Raw genomic sequence first — 16592 nt, forward strand, 5'->3', positions numbered from 1 at the left:
TTATAAGGTTTTATATATTATTAATTTTTAAATATCTAATAGTTTAATATTTATTAGTGAATTTACTGTAAATAAAGATACTTAAAAAAGATACTGAAAATCAAAATCGTCGTCTTACTCCATGATCTGTCGGCATTGAAATTACTTCGAAAAGTTTGAGATAAAATACGCTTTTACATAAGAAGCTAATTTACCTGAAGTTCAAGCAAAGATCCCGTCTCAACAGCGGCATGTAGTGCTTCGCACTTGGCAATCAGATTGAAGATATACCGCCCTAAGGGCAAAGTGTCCGCCTCAGAGAGCAGGCGGTGCCCCTGCCCTCGGAGAACTGCGCGTTCCAGCTTGTCTTCTGATCCACCACGCACCCATTTACGTATGTCAGCCGCTCGTATGACTCCTATCACTTAAGTTTGAAATATATTTAAAAATTGCTTATTATAGATAGTGTTAATACGTTTTTTACTTCTTCAAAATAATAAGGATAAGAGAATTGTAATTTTCAGAAATATTAAAAAGTATCTAACACTTGGATAAAATAGCTTTATGTTGAAATCTTATATATAAAATTCTCGTGTCACAATGTTAGTCTGCATACTCCTCCGAAACGAGTGGACCGATTCTCATGAAATTTTCTGTGCATATCGGGTAAGTCTGAGAATCGGCCAACATCTATTTTTCATATGTACCACGGGCGAAGCCGGGGCGGACCGCTAGTAATAAATAATAATACGATTTCCAATCACCAATTAGCTACTAATATTGTACGTAATGCAAGTTCTACGCGCAATATTTAACATATTTTCTCATATTATTTGAATTTCGTACGAATTTCGTACTAAGCTCAAATGGCTTCCCATTCGTCTTCGCCGAAATACTCATATCCTTCACCTCCTGTACTGTGTTCTGTTTGATCCGAAAACACCGCAATATTTAAAAGAGAGATTTGAGTTCCTTGTGTCTAATATCCACCCGATTCGATCATCAAACAAGTCTCGTCTGGTCGTACCAGGTCATGTAAATCATATATATAATTCTTCCTTTACTGTGCGTGCCATCAGACTATGGAACGATCTACCATTAGACATAAGAGAAGCTCAATCTCTACTCACATTCAAAACACTGCTGAAGCGATTTTACCTGTCCAAGTAACGAATTTAGATCTACCTGTTTAGTGTTAAATATCTTTGTATTGATGCTGTCTCCGTATGTGTCTGCTTTTCGACTAGTAAATAGCTCATTTCTTTCTGTATGTATGTATATGTATGTGTATGTACGTATATGTATATTTATGTGTATGTATGTATATGTATATTTATGTGTATGTATGTATGTTTATGTTTGTATGTGTATGTATATATGTATATGTTTGTATGTGTATGTATTTGTATGTATATAATATGGATATATGTGTATTTTATTTATGTGCTCTAAACTATAAACGCACCTCTTGCCCATTAACTTTTACTTCCACTGTTTCTCCTTGACCACCAGGTTGTCTGGAAGAGATCGCTGTCTTAGCGATAAGACCGCCTGTTGTGCTCAACTGTGTCTCTTTCTTTTATACATTTGATTTTGTAATTTTTATGTCCTGGTGCACAATAAAGTATTTTTGTTTGTTTGTTTGTTTGTATTATTATTTTTTACGTCACATTATAAGATAATATTTAAAGATATACACTCAATAGATTGATTGCTAAATTATGCTAATTATGGGCGTAAATATTTATGAAAATGTCACCGGAAAGCTTTCATCTATCAAAATAATTTAATTTAATGATATCTTGTACCACCAAAAGCACGGGTCACCAACGAATTCAATGAGCGCACTGAATTTAAACTTTAAATTAGCCAATATTAAAAAGAATAATGCAGCAGTGGAAAAGAAAGCAAATGTCAAAGTAAGCGGTCACTTAGCTTTATAAACAGCACACCAATCGTCTCCAGCCGATATAAAAGCGATGTACCGATTATTTACGGAGTGCTCTCTCACGCAAACACCTTTCAGTTTTATTTCATATAATTTTAACGTCTTATGTAACTGAAGAATTTAAAATTAAGAGGTTTAATTACATAATTCTTATGTTATAAATATATTTTTTGGCTTGAAATGTTGACTTTAACCATTATAAGGGGCAAACAGAAATGAGATAGAGCTTTTAAGTCTTAGTTGGGAATTGGTACTTATGTATGTAATTTCTATTTCTTCCTTTCTGTTGTATTGAGATAGGCTAAATTGCAATGGTTTAACTTTAAACTATTTAAACGAATTTGATTGAAATGATAATTGTATCTTTTGCAGAAAAACAAGGGAAAAATCCGTGAGCTGAAGCTCTACTAATACGGGCTAACGAATAGTAACATTCATGTCTAGTTTCATGCAAAGAACAATATAAATATTAGAATATCGGCCATGTTAGTGTCACCCTGTGGTGTATAGCATGTTCTCGTTGGTCAGATTACAGAAAGCTAGATTACACGATTTATATTTTAACAGCGGGGTGTGCTATCGCGACTTTGCTTGACCTCCCTGTTACATAATGCATCTTTTGTGGATTGCGTAGTGGTTTCATGTCGAATCGTCGAAACTAGGGATTTGCGTGAATATTTATGCTAATTCTATAGCCCACTAGTGTTTCTTCGATTCGATTAAACGGTTAAAAATAATTTTTAACCGTTTAATCGTTTTGTTCGCAATGTGACAAATTGTTAGACGATAAACGGTTTTTGTTCAGCCTATTTTGATAAAATAAAATCTACGATAAAGATTATGGGAGCCTAATGGTATTAAAATTCTAGGCATATACCTAGAAATTTAAAATACAGCTAACGAAAGAACTGGACTGAAAACTTAATTATGTTTTCCGTTATGGCATTTGTTTGTACTACATAATGGATAGTTTTTACAACTACAACGCTGTAAAACCCATACTTTGTTAAACATGATAGGTAGACAGCCGTTGACATGTTTCTAGGTCGTAGGAGGATTCGGGTGAATAGCCTACAGGCTACTAAACTGTTATAAATATTTAATACAGGCCGTCATTCGTAATAAATACATAGGTGGGTACATTCGTACATACCTGATTATTTTTCAAACAACATACACTCAGCTACCTAATTTAATGAAATTTTCAAGTAGGAAAATAAAAATAGATTGTTAATTAATTAATCGATTAAATCCTTTTAATGAAATTAGATGTGATTTATAGCATTCAGCGTGCGCCGTGACCGTTATAATAAGCATTGTATAAAGCTCGTGTATTGCAAAAAATGTTTTCACGCGACGCCATACTAAGGTCACGTTCACATTCACATTCATTTTGTCATGATTGCTTTGAATAATCTGTACATAAATTATTTTGTTACGCTAGTATAGTCGAGCGACTGAAAGAAATACTGGGTGCTTATAATGTAATTAATTATCGACCGTACTTCTATTTATATTTCTTAGTAATAAATAGGTTTTTATTTAGATTATAAGTGTACCTAACGTATACATACAAAATATGATAAAATATATTATTCAATGTATATCAAGATAATTGATTGTGTCGAAAATCGAAATACAATTAGACTTTTTTATCAAACTGTATGGTGGAATTTAATAAATTATAGGTAAATATACATATCACATAATACACATGTCCTAGTTCATTATCTTATAAGAAGCGAAAGCTATATAATCATTCAAGGTTGCCTATGTTCAATAAGCCATAAATATCTACGTGAACCCTTCTAGCATTTTATCTGTAACTGCGGGTCATTATGGCCCGTATCGATTACTTTTCATAAGCACGGTGCATGTAGGTATTATTACGGTTTATTGCTAGAATATCATACTCCGATAACCAGTGCCTACATGTAAAATATGATGAAGATAACAGCTAACTATTTATTTTTAAAATTTTCTCTTTACATAGCATAATTAGGGTACATAATTTATATGGTGAGATCTAATATTGATAATAATTGTATTAATTTATAATAAATGATTTTTACGTCATGGTGCTCATTTCCGAATTGTGTATTGTATGACGGTAGACACGTAAACACGAATTATTTACTCGTTGTGAAATGCTCTATTTATTTTACTCAGCTTTTATATATCTAACGTATCTCTTTTCTACGTTCTTGCAAATCAAAGAGTAGTATAATTAATACAGGTTGCAAATTATTTTTTACATATTAGTAATATTATTCAAATTTCAAATACATAATAATTATTTGCTTACAGCATTCGTACAACAGCTGATAAAGACTTAAACTTATTATACATAATACAAGTAAATTAAAAAAAAACATACTTACAGTTTGGAGGATTACAATGAACGTAAAGTCCATTTTTCTTCCCCTGTCGTTCCAGCAAAGTTTTTTTCACGCTATCCATCTTTTGATCTTTAGGTTTCATTTTTCAAAATTAAAAATATAAAATACATTCTGAACCTAAAAGTACTTCTCACGACTTGATTAAAGATATAATTTTTATGATATAAGATAAAAGTAAGTAATTGTAATGTCAAATAGGGAACTTCATAAATCATTCTCTATTAGTGGTTCACTTCGATCAATAATAACAATGTAGTATACGAATTATATATTATTAGGTAATCATTTGACCACATATAATAATGTAACTGTTTTCTTGTTTTACTTTATAAAAATAGCCTGAATAACCAATGGTATTTAATGTAATTTTATCAGAAGTTATCTATAAATGACTGAACTAACTACATTTTATAGTTATGCCTGTGCTCATCGATTTTTTAAAGTAACCGTAAACACGGTAGCGTGTAATACTCCTTATCAAATATTTACAGAAGTGTTCCACTGACACTACCCGTAGTCTATACGTCGACCGACTTTCTTAAAGTTATCAACATTTCTAAGACATTTCTTATTAAAGAAAATGTTAAAAATAATTTTTACAAGTATTTCTGATCCACAAAGTTTATTACAGGTGTTATCTTTGCAAATCACATGTTCGTATGTTCGTTCACAAAGTTGAGAAAAACTGCTCGTATTTATTCTTCCAAGTTTCAGAGCATACCTACACCATTAATAAGAGCTTTATCAAGCTTAACATGTTTTTTTAAAAATAACAATTGGGACGTACAGTCAGCAACCTAAGTTTAGAAAACGGTTTAATAAATAGATCAATAAGAATATACAGGTTTTTCTCATTTGATGTAGACTGATAAGTTATGAGAAAAATAAAATATTCTAAGTCATATTTTTATTTCTGTTAATGCAATATGTAAGTTGATGGATTTAAAATAATAATATCTACATGGTCAGTGGTCATAGTGCTGGTCGTTCGCCATCTGGCAACCCACCAATGTTGGTGACCATATTGCTGAAAATATGAATATTTTGTTATCTACTTATCGACTTTTTGTGTTATTAAGTTTCATAGCATTCATAATGTATAAGATTACAATTTCCATTATTTATGATGAATGATGATATTTTACAGTATTAAGTAGGTACGCAAAAAATAATAAATATAATCTAAGTACGATAAGATTGTTTGTTTTCCTTGATGAAGACGAGGCAAATAATATACACCGATAAGTTAACGAGAATATATTAAGATAGGGATGTGTAAGTTCAAAATCTCATTCTTTATAATCATCAGTAACATATTATTACAGACATTAATAAAATAGAGTGGAAGGTGTTAATTTAAAACTTTTCGTGACCACTGTTCATGATATAGCACATTTTTACGAAATTTATGCCTTTCCAGTGAATTGCTGACGTGATTATTAATGAGTGTAAAGCGATGTGCTATCAAACCGGAAGTTTTTAAGTAATTATTTCATAATTAATTTTATTATTTTCGTAACTATAGCTTTAATGATCTTTATATGTGTGTTTTAAACAAGTACGTAGTTCAAAAACTAAAAATATTATGATATAATAGATAGTAGATATCTGTATTGTATTGACAAACAAGAGTTTTAAGGGTAACACAGTAATGATTTAATTGCAATACGATGTTAACAAATCATTAGATAACAATATACAAATATTGTCAATTATGGAAAATAGTATGAAAAATCTAAACTGTGATTTCTACTTGTTATGTAATTTTTCTTCGCTTTCCGATAGGGTGATGTTAATATTGAGGCCGATATCTTTCTTGTTTAGGCTCGAACTCCGACCACTTGCATCTTGCGACGAATCTGGTTGATCTATAAAAAATATTTCTTTATTACTGTGTTACAGGTAAAAGCAATATTAAATTAAAAAAATACTAAGTACCGTCTTTCAGCTGACCATTTAATATTTTATGATATAATTCATTAAATCTTTTTTGTCGTTTCATGTTCGACGGTGTGCGAATTACCAAAGTTGGCAGTAAAATATAATGTTCTAAGTTCGGTTCTTTGGACTGATATTTTCGACGACCAGAACTTTTCTTTACCACAAGCCTGGGATGTTTTGGTCGTACTTTACTCATTATAATGCTACTACCGCTAGTTTGCCGATTACAATGTTCATGGTTCATTTCTAATGCGTTTTTTCTATTCGTCGGGCTAGAGCTCCTGTAACAACATGTCGAGTGTTTATTGCTGGATCGTGCAGCATAGCTTGGACCAGGCGTACAATCATCTTGATTATGAGGGCGATGTGATCTGGGATCCTGATACATTAAGCGATCGTGGCTCTTATGATCTCTACGTGAACTACGCTCTTCAAATCTTCGCTCTGTCATTACAGCTCTAGCAGTTTCATGATCACTGGTAACAGCAGCATCCTTTTCTTCATTTTCACGTCTATTTTTGTTACTAGCCACAATTATATCTCCAGTTTTACCAACTGCAGGTCGGCAGTTTTCGTGACGATTATTTAATTTTACAATTCTATAGTGCCGCCGTCGTCTACGTTCCACGTGAGCAACACGCTCTCTCAATAAACTGTCTATGAGCCTTTGTAAATCAGATCGTGTGCCATATCTTTCTGGGTGAGCTATGCGACGTCCAAGTCTAGTATTTGGCCAATGAGTGCGACATACATCTTCCCAAATAATATCACTTAATACTGCTTCTCTTGAAGGTGTTAGCTTAATCCCATCATCCCGAGGAGCAAATTCTCCTTGAGCGAGGTAATGAACTGTGTCCATAAGTCTATAGTCACGTACAGGGTTAAGTTTATGTCGAATTCTATGAACTCTCTCAGCTGCCATTTTAGGGATATCATCCCGTTTACAAGGTACGGAAGCACATTGTCGTCTTCCTCGTGCAGTGATTCCATCGTAAAGGGTGAAGTCCCGACCGTATTGTTCTGAATTATGTTCTTTTTGAATCGTTGTAGCTTTACTGGGCGAGAGTGGAGCTGGTTGTTGGGCGTATCGTTGAAATGCTGAAGTTTCTGGAATATGGCTGTATTCAACATAACTGCATCCCGGTTGTCCAGTGCAAGAGAATGACTTTGATTTGTCATTGTTTATTTCATCATCTGATGAAGATAACTGGGCATTGTTGTCGAGTGTTCTAATTACCATCTCTTGTTTTAATATTTTCTTTTCAAGGTTATCTAATCTTTGGTGTATATTTTTTATATCGGTAATAGAAGGTGAAATTGTGCAATCAGAAGATGTATGTGTGGCAATAAAAGTGCCTATATCTGCTTTATTTGAATTATTTTTAGAATTTTCCGTAACTGTATCGAGCTTAGGAGTGTTGATTGTCATATGGGGATATGTATACAAGTAGCATGTTTCTGATGATCTTTTTCTTGTGTTATATATCTTAGCATCTCTTGATGTACTAGTGGTTACACATGTTGATATAGCGAGGGAACTTTCTTGTATATTTGTCGTCGATTTGTTAATGTGTTTTTCTAATTCAGGGCTACATGGAACAGAATTTGATACTGTATAATCTTCTTCGCTGTAATCTACAATCAAATGAAAGCAGTATAACTTATATTTAATTACAAAACAATGTGTTACAAACTACAATAAGCTTACCAAATTTTCTGATAAAGTACTTTAGAAATTGGAAAATAATTAAACATATATGAAGCGAAGAGAAAGAGCAATTTACGTTTGATTTAAGTTTCTACTTACGGCTTGTAAACGAGGAATGATCACCGATAGCTAAACGGGAGCCTGATTTAGCCGATCGCTGAAAAAAATTCAATGAAATATTTTTAACTTAATGATATAATACGCTAAGAAATTACTAAATATTATTTACATAATGTATTATCGATGGACCAACCTTCTTAGATTGAAATCTGGTCTTTTCTGCGATATATAAAGTTTTAATTGCTGGAGCTTTCGGTTTTATGGACACTAAAACTTTTTGTGATGAATTCCGGAAAGTTGAGCACTTTTGCAAAATTTCTAAGAAAATATAAGAAGTAAGTATATTTAATTTGAGGGTTTTCTGGTAAATTATATATAATAGAGTATTAAAATACCTAGAAAGAGTTGTTTTTTTGGAGTTCGGCTTGAACATACGGAATCGTAATCAACTTCTTGTATTTGCTTTTCTTCGGGAATAAACAACTTCTTTTTAGATGGACACTGATTATTTTCCATCACATCCCATTTTCTTTCTCGCAAGCATAGTTAATAATGTAATATTACCCAATATTTTGATATTATGATAAAATATTTACAAAAATTTTGTTCGTAAAAATAAATTTAAAAATTATTCATATCATATTTGAAAGACGTAAGCTTTGACAGCGACAGCTTTCTTCTTTGAATCTGAAATTACAAGGCATACGAAAGGAGAATAATTAACGGAATAGCATAAGCTTCATTTTCAACATCGCTTAAACTAATAGGTAAATATAGTACATACTCGTTTACTTACACACAGTTAAAAATTTTCAAGTTTTTCACAAGATTGGTATAACGAAAATATTATTTAAGTATCACTACAGTACTGCATACAAAACCATTTCGAAAATAGAAGATATGAAAAACAAGAAATATAGTTGTCAAAATTGCAAAGCGTGACGTTTCAGCCATTTGTACTTTTCAAAAAATTGTTGATAAAAATATTGAGTGATTTGTAGATATTGACATATGGATGCTTGAGCTTCTTTAGAAGATGTCTGATCAAGAGAAAAAAAGTGGCAGTGGTGGTGGTACCCCCGCTGTGATAGTAGATCAAACGCCTAACAATCGTCTCAAGGCTCCATACCGACCTACAGATCTTCAAGATGATACTGAACCTCATCATAAACATATAAGGGCTCCGGCAGTTCAATGTAATATTAAAAGCACCTATTGTCTTTTATCACATACCATTGGTGACGTTTTTTGACATTACTACCTTCGTTGTGGATCACTTTGTCCTTAATCATACATTACTTTCTTTTTTAACAGCTGTTGCTGAAGAGTTGAAAATTCTAACTCAAGATAGTACCGCTAGTGAAATATCGGAAGATAAAGAACATAAAGATTATAAGCGTGGTAAGATAATGGAAAATGTCCTGTATGATGTTAAATATCTTTTCATTCATTGATATCATTTTCCTACAAATGTTTATTATAGTGATACCTCCAGATATGAACAAGCAAAACGTTGCCAAAAAGCTATCTTCAAGTCCCAAAAACCGGAATTCTTCACCCGAATCAATTATTTTAGCACCTATGGAAGTCGACACGAAGGTATTAGTGAATAGTGTATTTGTTATGGATTTTTGTCACGCTTTTAAAGTTAAACGTAAAATTATGAGTCATAGATAATGACAGCCTAATTGCTTTTGATTCACATTCATACGCGAGGAATTCCTTTGGACTAAAGTATGGTTTATCACGGTGATTTCAGAAGGGTTCAATCACACCACCCACACAACCAATACCACAGGATGTGGAAACCATTTCTGAAGCGGAGTTTACAACTGAAAAAGAAGCAGCTCAGAAAGAAGATACTGATAGCATTACGGAGGAAATTTCTGAGGGGCGGACTGTTGAACCCACGAAGAAACATTCAAATTGGGTGTGTATTGTGTAAATTACTATTAAATTATAAGCGATAGGTTATAATATTGAAATCCCTGCGTGGCAGCCCGCAGTTGTAGTTGCTTCACATCGTGATGGTTTTTAATCGATACACACTGGTAATCCATATTAAAATTATTTTTAATGAAAAACCGGGAAATTTAAAGTTAAACATAAATCATAAACTTATTAGGTAGGTACTTATTTTTTGCCTCTTTTAATAATTATGTTCATTTATTGTTCTACCTAATGTTAGGAAGCTCTAGAAATTCACTTGCCATACACTTTTTTACTCACAATTCACAACTTGCGTGGATGTTAGTGTGTATATTTAAAATAACTTTTTAATCATTTTTATAGTCAGACGATGACGAGGAAGCAGGCGGGCTGCCGCGCAGTGAATCGCGGGCGTCGCGCGTCTCTCGCGTCGTGCGTCAGTTTTTCTGTTGCGGTGTACCCTACGAAGCTCCGTCCGAAGAAAATATATCATCCGGCCGAGCTTTCGGTCAAGGAATATAGAACTTCACCCAATGACACTACGTCTGCGATGCTCTCGCGTACTCTAATGTCACATTAGCTGGCCATTTTCGATTGCTAGTACCTCTACAACAGAACAAACTAAGAACTTGTTAATCTTATTGTGGCGTGTTCCCATCTATTTATTCTCGATGTATCCTGGAATCTAGAAACAAGAAGGGTTGGCACGGGGACAGCAATCGGGGATGGCCAGCTAAAAATATTGAAAAAATATTAACTTGTGAGTACCTATACTTAGCTTGGTGTGTACATAAAATTACTAATAAAAGTGTTATTTTATTTGTAAATACCTTTTTCTTATAATAAAGCACATACCTACACCTAGTGGGCAGATTCTTTCTTTCTACTTCTATAAGAGCTAGCGCGCACGAGCAACTTTGTCTCCGCAACTATTTTGTCTATCCCATCAATTTGTATGGGGAGTTGCGTCGCTACGTGCGCGCACTTTCATACTAGCCCATAGGTGGGAGAGACAAAATAGTTGCGGAGACAAAATAGTTGCGGAGACAAAATAGTTGCGGAGACAAAGTTGCTCGTGCGCGCTCGCTCTTAACAAATTCAACTTGTTCTGATTCTGACTTGTTTTTTTTTATATTAAAATAAATATTTTGAGTTACCTACTACAAAATATTTAATCCAGTTCAGGTAATCAATTAATCAATATGAGTTCAGTGTAGTTTTTGTTTTAAGATTCTAAAACTGATGAGACCTTTCGATTCGGAATTACGTACCTATTTAGTTCATGAATTTCGAGCATAGGATATAACAAGTTGTACATTATTGCTATTTATTAAACTGATCTTAAAAAGGAAAAAGAATAACAAAAAGTAAATCGATATCAACACGTGGTTCACTGGTTCGCCAAAACAGTGTTACCTACTAGATTATTTATTGAAGTATCAGATGTTTAATTTGTCACTTAGAAGAAGCAGTCGGAAAGCAGAATTAAGTACATACTAAAATATTTCAAAAAGTTATATTATATCCACTTCCTATATTGTTAATTAACCATCTTTTCTATTATGATTACCTAACAGATTCATTTTCATAAATGATGGAATAGCTGGAAAATTATCCATTCCATACATTTAGTTCATGACTTTTCGAATTCTTATGCGTAATATTGCGTATAGTACCTATATGTAAACTATTTTTATTTTCTTTGTTTCTAGAACGCAAAGAAGAAAGAAATAACATGGAAAGATGAGGCTTGCCAAGGAATAGAAGATTCTTCTCTGGTATTATATAATATTTTAATATATTATTGTAAAATAAAATATGTGTATGTTAGTAAGTATAATTTTGTTGTATGTAAGTATTATTTTTTGATAGTAGGTACCTACTTACACAGCTACTTATGTAATGTTTATAGGAAATTGGAGCAAAAAGCGAAGCTTGGATTTTGGAAAGAAGGCCATCTGTTGGACCATGTTTCAGGCCTGGTTTGCCCTTTGAAGGGCCTACGGGAATTACTATACATGTGCCAAGGGTAACATTTTTAATATTATGTAATGAAATGTTCTCATATTCTTAAGAAATACCACAAAATTTGTCATATTATTTTATCCTAGTAGTTAGGTATCCCAATACAACTCAAAATTTTATTTTAGAAATCCATAACGACAGTGCGATCGTCGGGAATCAATATTAACGTTTCAAGAGTAAGTATACCCACTTACTTTTAGCTTCTAATGTATTTTCCGTGGTATTTTGAGATGTAACTACAAAATTGAAATATCTCGAATGTTATAGAAAAGTTTAAGCAGTAAATCTAAAACTCAATTAAAACGGGAAATGAATGATAACGGAGGTGTAAATGAAGAGGTAATGTATTTTATATTAATGTTCTAGCCTCTATGTATACATATGTATAATACACATTACATAATAAATACTTGTACTTACTTACCTATATTTAAGATTAATTCGCCAAGAAATAATGTATAGGGCAATTAGAGTCTTACTTATGTTTTTCATTTTTACAATTTTTACAGTGTGATCGCGACAATAATCTTATTTGGTCATTAAAAGAAAAAATAAGCAGTGTTCACAGACAAATTAAAAACGCATTTAATTTTTAATTTTTCTAGATTTATTTTGTATACGTATATTATAAAAATTGTTATTGTGTTTTTATAATAGGTAAATAAAAAACTTCTTATTCAAAATTTGTTTTAATTTACAAAATGTATGCTGGAAGTAAAAAAAAATTATGTAGCATAGCATTGCATATATATTACCTACTCTCGATCTTAATATAAGACTACAAAAATAAGATAAAAATCATATTTTGTGAAACGAAGAAAATTCAACTGGGCATAAGACAAAAGGGGGTTACAAAAGGTTCTGGAAACTATAAATCAAAAGCACAAATTTACATCTTAAAAAAATAAGCACAATAGACATTGTATTGTTCTAGAAAGTTTGCAGTATTTTCTCTAGTTACACACGCGGTTTCGAAGCCTGCTTCCTCATCTGTTGTTCAATGAGGACACTTCTAGGGACAGTTCGGAGGGAACAGGCAGGGCTCTTAAGCGGCATCTGGTGCGTGAGGTTGGCAGCGCGCTTTGCGTCGAACTCGGCCTCGCGGGGACGCCAGCAGAGCTCCCGGCTGCCGCACTGGCATGTCATTTCGCGGCAAATCTATGAAATTGGATGAGATAAAAAAATATCACAGATAATATTATACAATACTAGTAGTAGTAACTTAGATGTCGATGTTTTGAGTTTGAAAAATTGAGGAGTATTTTCAATGAATATTATGTGCATGGTTTCAGATAATTAAATCGATTATGCAACTATTTCTAGCTGAAACTATTAATAACAGGGGTTACTGGTTAGCCAATTCATGGGTTAGACTTTAAAAGAAGCATTAAAAGATGAAGTCGCTCTACGTAAAGATTTGCTTCTTATTGTTTTGTGGTTACTTAGTATTTCTCATGTACCAAGAAGCTATTTTTTTCTTCTATGTAAGTGTAAAAGTACTTCATTATCACAAACCGAAGCAAGATACTCGTCGCGGCAAGCATCAGGGCAGTCGCAGGTCCAATTTACAGGCGGCACGCATGGCACGATGGGCGGCGTGTAGCACGTGCCCGGGTGCGCTATGCACGTGCCGCAGCAGCATTGCTGGCACATTGTGTATACCTGAGGAGATGATAGGAATTGTTTGATGAGGAGATAAATAAGCATTGTTTTCGGTAAAGTGGTTATGATTGAAATACAAAAAGGATTCGCTTTATCCATAGAAGGATATCAAATTTTGTCAAAGGTATAGCTTGTTGAGACAATTACAGTGGGTACATTTAAGAAAAAATGGATTTGAATCCTACATCAAAAGATAACAGATTTACTTGTTTTAACGAGTTGAAATTGATGGACCATTAAATGCACTCTTCTCGTGCGAAAGGACATATTAATGTACCTACTGTGCTGTATTGTATTTTCAAATTTATAAGAATGCTACTATTCTTCTCTTTCTGTTTACATGAAAGCACACGAAAGTAAAACAAATAATCTTACCAGCCATATAGCGCGCGCTATTTCGTTGCGGACATAAGGTAGACAGTTACACAAAAGACAATTTTCGAATTTAGACAGTTCAGGAATACCAAGATTCTTTTCTATACCAGACGGACCTAAAACAACCTGCAACATAAATAATTTATTTATTTGTACCTAACTGTACTAACTTTCCCAATGAGGAATTTTCAAAACGGTAGCTCAACATTTTGTTTTCCATATTATTTCGCCCTTACCTCACTTGCAAAAAATTGGCAATTGGGTGCACAAGTACCCAAACTGTCTACGTAAGCGCACTGTATCACTTTAGGGTTTCCTTGAAGTCCCTTCACTACGTTAATTGTGGTTCTAGCTACGGCGTATGCGCCGGATAAGCACGCTGTTGCTGTACAACAACCTTTTGCCGCGCAAATAGCTTCAGTTCCACTCATAATACATGAAGTCGCACATTCAACCTGAAGAGGTTAAGCATTCGATAAAGATCTGCTTAGGGAAACTTAAGTAAGACTTCTTTACAAAGGTTTTAATGAAGACTAAAAATAGCACAGAATATGCGTAGGAATAGGCTTAGGCTAGGTTTTTTGCAAACATAATGGTATATGACCTGTTCTTGACTCATTTTGCAAGGATGAACAGCAGCAGACAGCACAGGGACCATAGTCTGCGCCGTGGCTCCTCCCACGACGGGCACTCTGACAGACTCCGGTGGTACTCGGAGGAAATCAGCCAATACAGTGTTAGCTCGGACACAGTTCAGCTCCACGCACCCTAGCAACCGCCTTGGGTTGTATTTTGAACGGAGTCTTTGTATTTCTCCAACCAGGGGCACTAAGCTCTCTACTGGTTCAGTCGCTACTATTGTAAATGCCTAAAAATGAATATTTGTAGTAAAATCTAGTACTAACAATTAGATAAGCTACTGTATTTTAGGGAGACATTGAACAATACCAATTGTTTATCAATATTGAAATATATTAATGTAACTAATGGCTACATTTCCCATTAAATATTTTTTTTAAACACTCCATAAAATATGTACATACGTCAGGACAAGTATTACAAATTTGTAGAGTGATTTCTGTCAATATTGGAGCATTGTTTTCAAAAGTGTCCGCATCCTGCCTTGCAACTATGACCACAACACGAGCACCCTTTTAAAATAATTAAAAAACAATTAGCTTTGAAGCATACGTAAGAAATAGATACTACGTAAAAAAACTACAAAATGTTTCCAAAACCTTTAGTGCATCACACAACATGTGAGCTCCAGAATAAGAGGACACTTTACATTTAGTATCAACGTGGCTGAGTTCCATGCCGTATCCGCAAGTCGCACAAACATCGTGGAGCGCTATTTCATCCAGTAATGGACATTGTTTTAGAAGTAAAGCCAGTGGTTCACCTAAAAATAATGAAAGGAGCGTCATAGAGAAAGAAATATAAGGATAAAAAAATTTGAAAACAAAGTTTTTTTATTTATTTTCACCTAGTTCTTTCTGTTAATAATACCACTAGGTAAGTAATCCTTTGACTACAAGCTGATTACATGTTTGAGAAAAAAAAATCAGTGTAATATAAAATCATTTATCAACTAATAATTATCAAATGCAAAAATTACACGGAATTATAGAAACTAAAAAGCTTGTGATCCCCGAGCGAGTGTACCGATTCCTTCCGGACTGTTAATTTGTACAATATCTAATATAAAAATATAATTAATAGCGATAATATTACCAGTACATCCAGCGGCACCACATATAGTAACTTTCATACCAGCAGGGCTGCTGTAATTTCTTTTAGGAGTGTATTTCAATGCATTGAAAATACGATAATTTTTTAACCGTAGAGACTGTTTAATTGTGAAAATGCCTGCACTTGTAATAAATTTGAAAAACATATTTTTTTGTAGATTTTATTTATTTTACAATTTTTATCAATAAAATTTTGTTTATTTATTGTATATTTCAACCGGATTGCCAAATTTTTGAGAGATCATATTTATCTTTGAAGACAGAAATTTAATTTTCAAGAAGGTCAGTTCTGATAAGAATTTCTTCTCTATAAATAATTACATTTCAATTTCCCGGTAAATTTCTTACTTTCTGCTATTTGGGATAATAGCCGTTCTTTATTATAAATTGTAAAAAATTAACTGTGTGCTATTTTAAAATTGTAATAATTGTAGCTAGTGCATAAATTTATGTATTTATACATATTCGTCTCAAATAAAGGGCAGGAACAGTTTTAATAATAATACCTTATTTATCTTCACCATGGTCTAAGTAGTTACAAATACATATTCATTTCTACGTTACCTATTACATCATATAATATTTATTAAAAGGTTTTAAGTAGGTTTATTATGTAGTCCAAAATAATCTGTTAGATGATCATCATATACTTAAACGGTTGTGAAACCATCACTCGTACATATTATTTGTTGTACCTATATCACGCAAAGTAGAGTCATGATAACACTTGAACAAGAAACATTATTTCATATTCATGTTATAATTATAGGTTTTATATGAATATATATATGGATTAAAATGGAATATACGTTATA

At 33.1% G+C, this 16592-nt stretch overlaps 3 protein-coding genes across 3 annotated transcripts; 1 reads left to right on the forward strand and 2 right to left on the reverse strand.

Annotated features, from left to right (window-relative positions):
* Positions 1-6075: 6075 nt before the first annotated feature.
* LOC149903344 (uncharacterized) lies at positions 6076-8551 on the reverse strand. The gene is made up of 5 exons (XM_090108496.1): positions 8431-8551; positions 8229-8353; positions 8075-8132; positions 6265-7902; positions 6076-6194 (listed from the first exon to the last, which is right to left on the reverse strand). The coding sequence occupies exons 1-5, from the start codon at positions 8549-8551 to the stop codon at positions 6076-6078; spliced, it is 2061 nt and encodes a 686-aa protein (XP_089964622.1).
* Positions 8552-9071: 520 nt separating this feature from the next.
* On the forward strand, positions 9072-10486 carry LOC149903345 (uncharacterized). Its single transcript, XM_090108479.1, has 5 exons — positions 9072-9231; positions 9350-9436; positions 9519-9634; positions 9795-9965; positions 10328-10486. Exons 1-5 carry the CDS (start codon positions 9072-9074, stop codon positions 10484-10486), a joined length of 693 nt encoding a protein of 230 aa, XP_089964605.1.
* Positions 10487-12946: 2460 nt separating this feature from the next.
* Positions 12947-15923, reverse strand: LOC149903346 (malate dehydrogenase, mitochondrial-like). The gene is made up of 8 exons (XM_090108418.1): positions 15761-15923; positions 15265-15428; positions 15070-15177; positions 14631-14894; positions 14263-14481; positions 14027-14152; positions 13505-13651; positions 12947-13147 (listed from the first exon to the last, which is right to left on the reverse strand). The coding sequence occupies exons 1-8, from the start codon at positions 15921-15923 to the stop codon at positions 12947-12949; spliced, it is 1392 nt and encodes a 463-aa protein (XP_089964544.1).
* Between the last annotated feature and the right edge of the window lie 669 nt (positions 15924-16592).

This window comes from Colias eurytheme, chromosome 13 (assembly GCF_061535395.1).
Source record: "Colias eurytheme isolate Ceu_HAF_F1 chromosome 13, ilColEury1 Martin Lab GWU primary, whole genome shotgun sequence".
Lineage (NCBI taxonomy): Eukaryota > Metazoa > Arthropoda > Insecta > Lepidoptera > Pieridae > Colias > Colias eurytheme.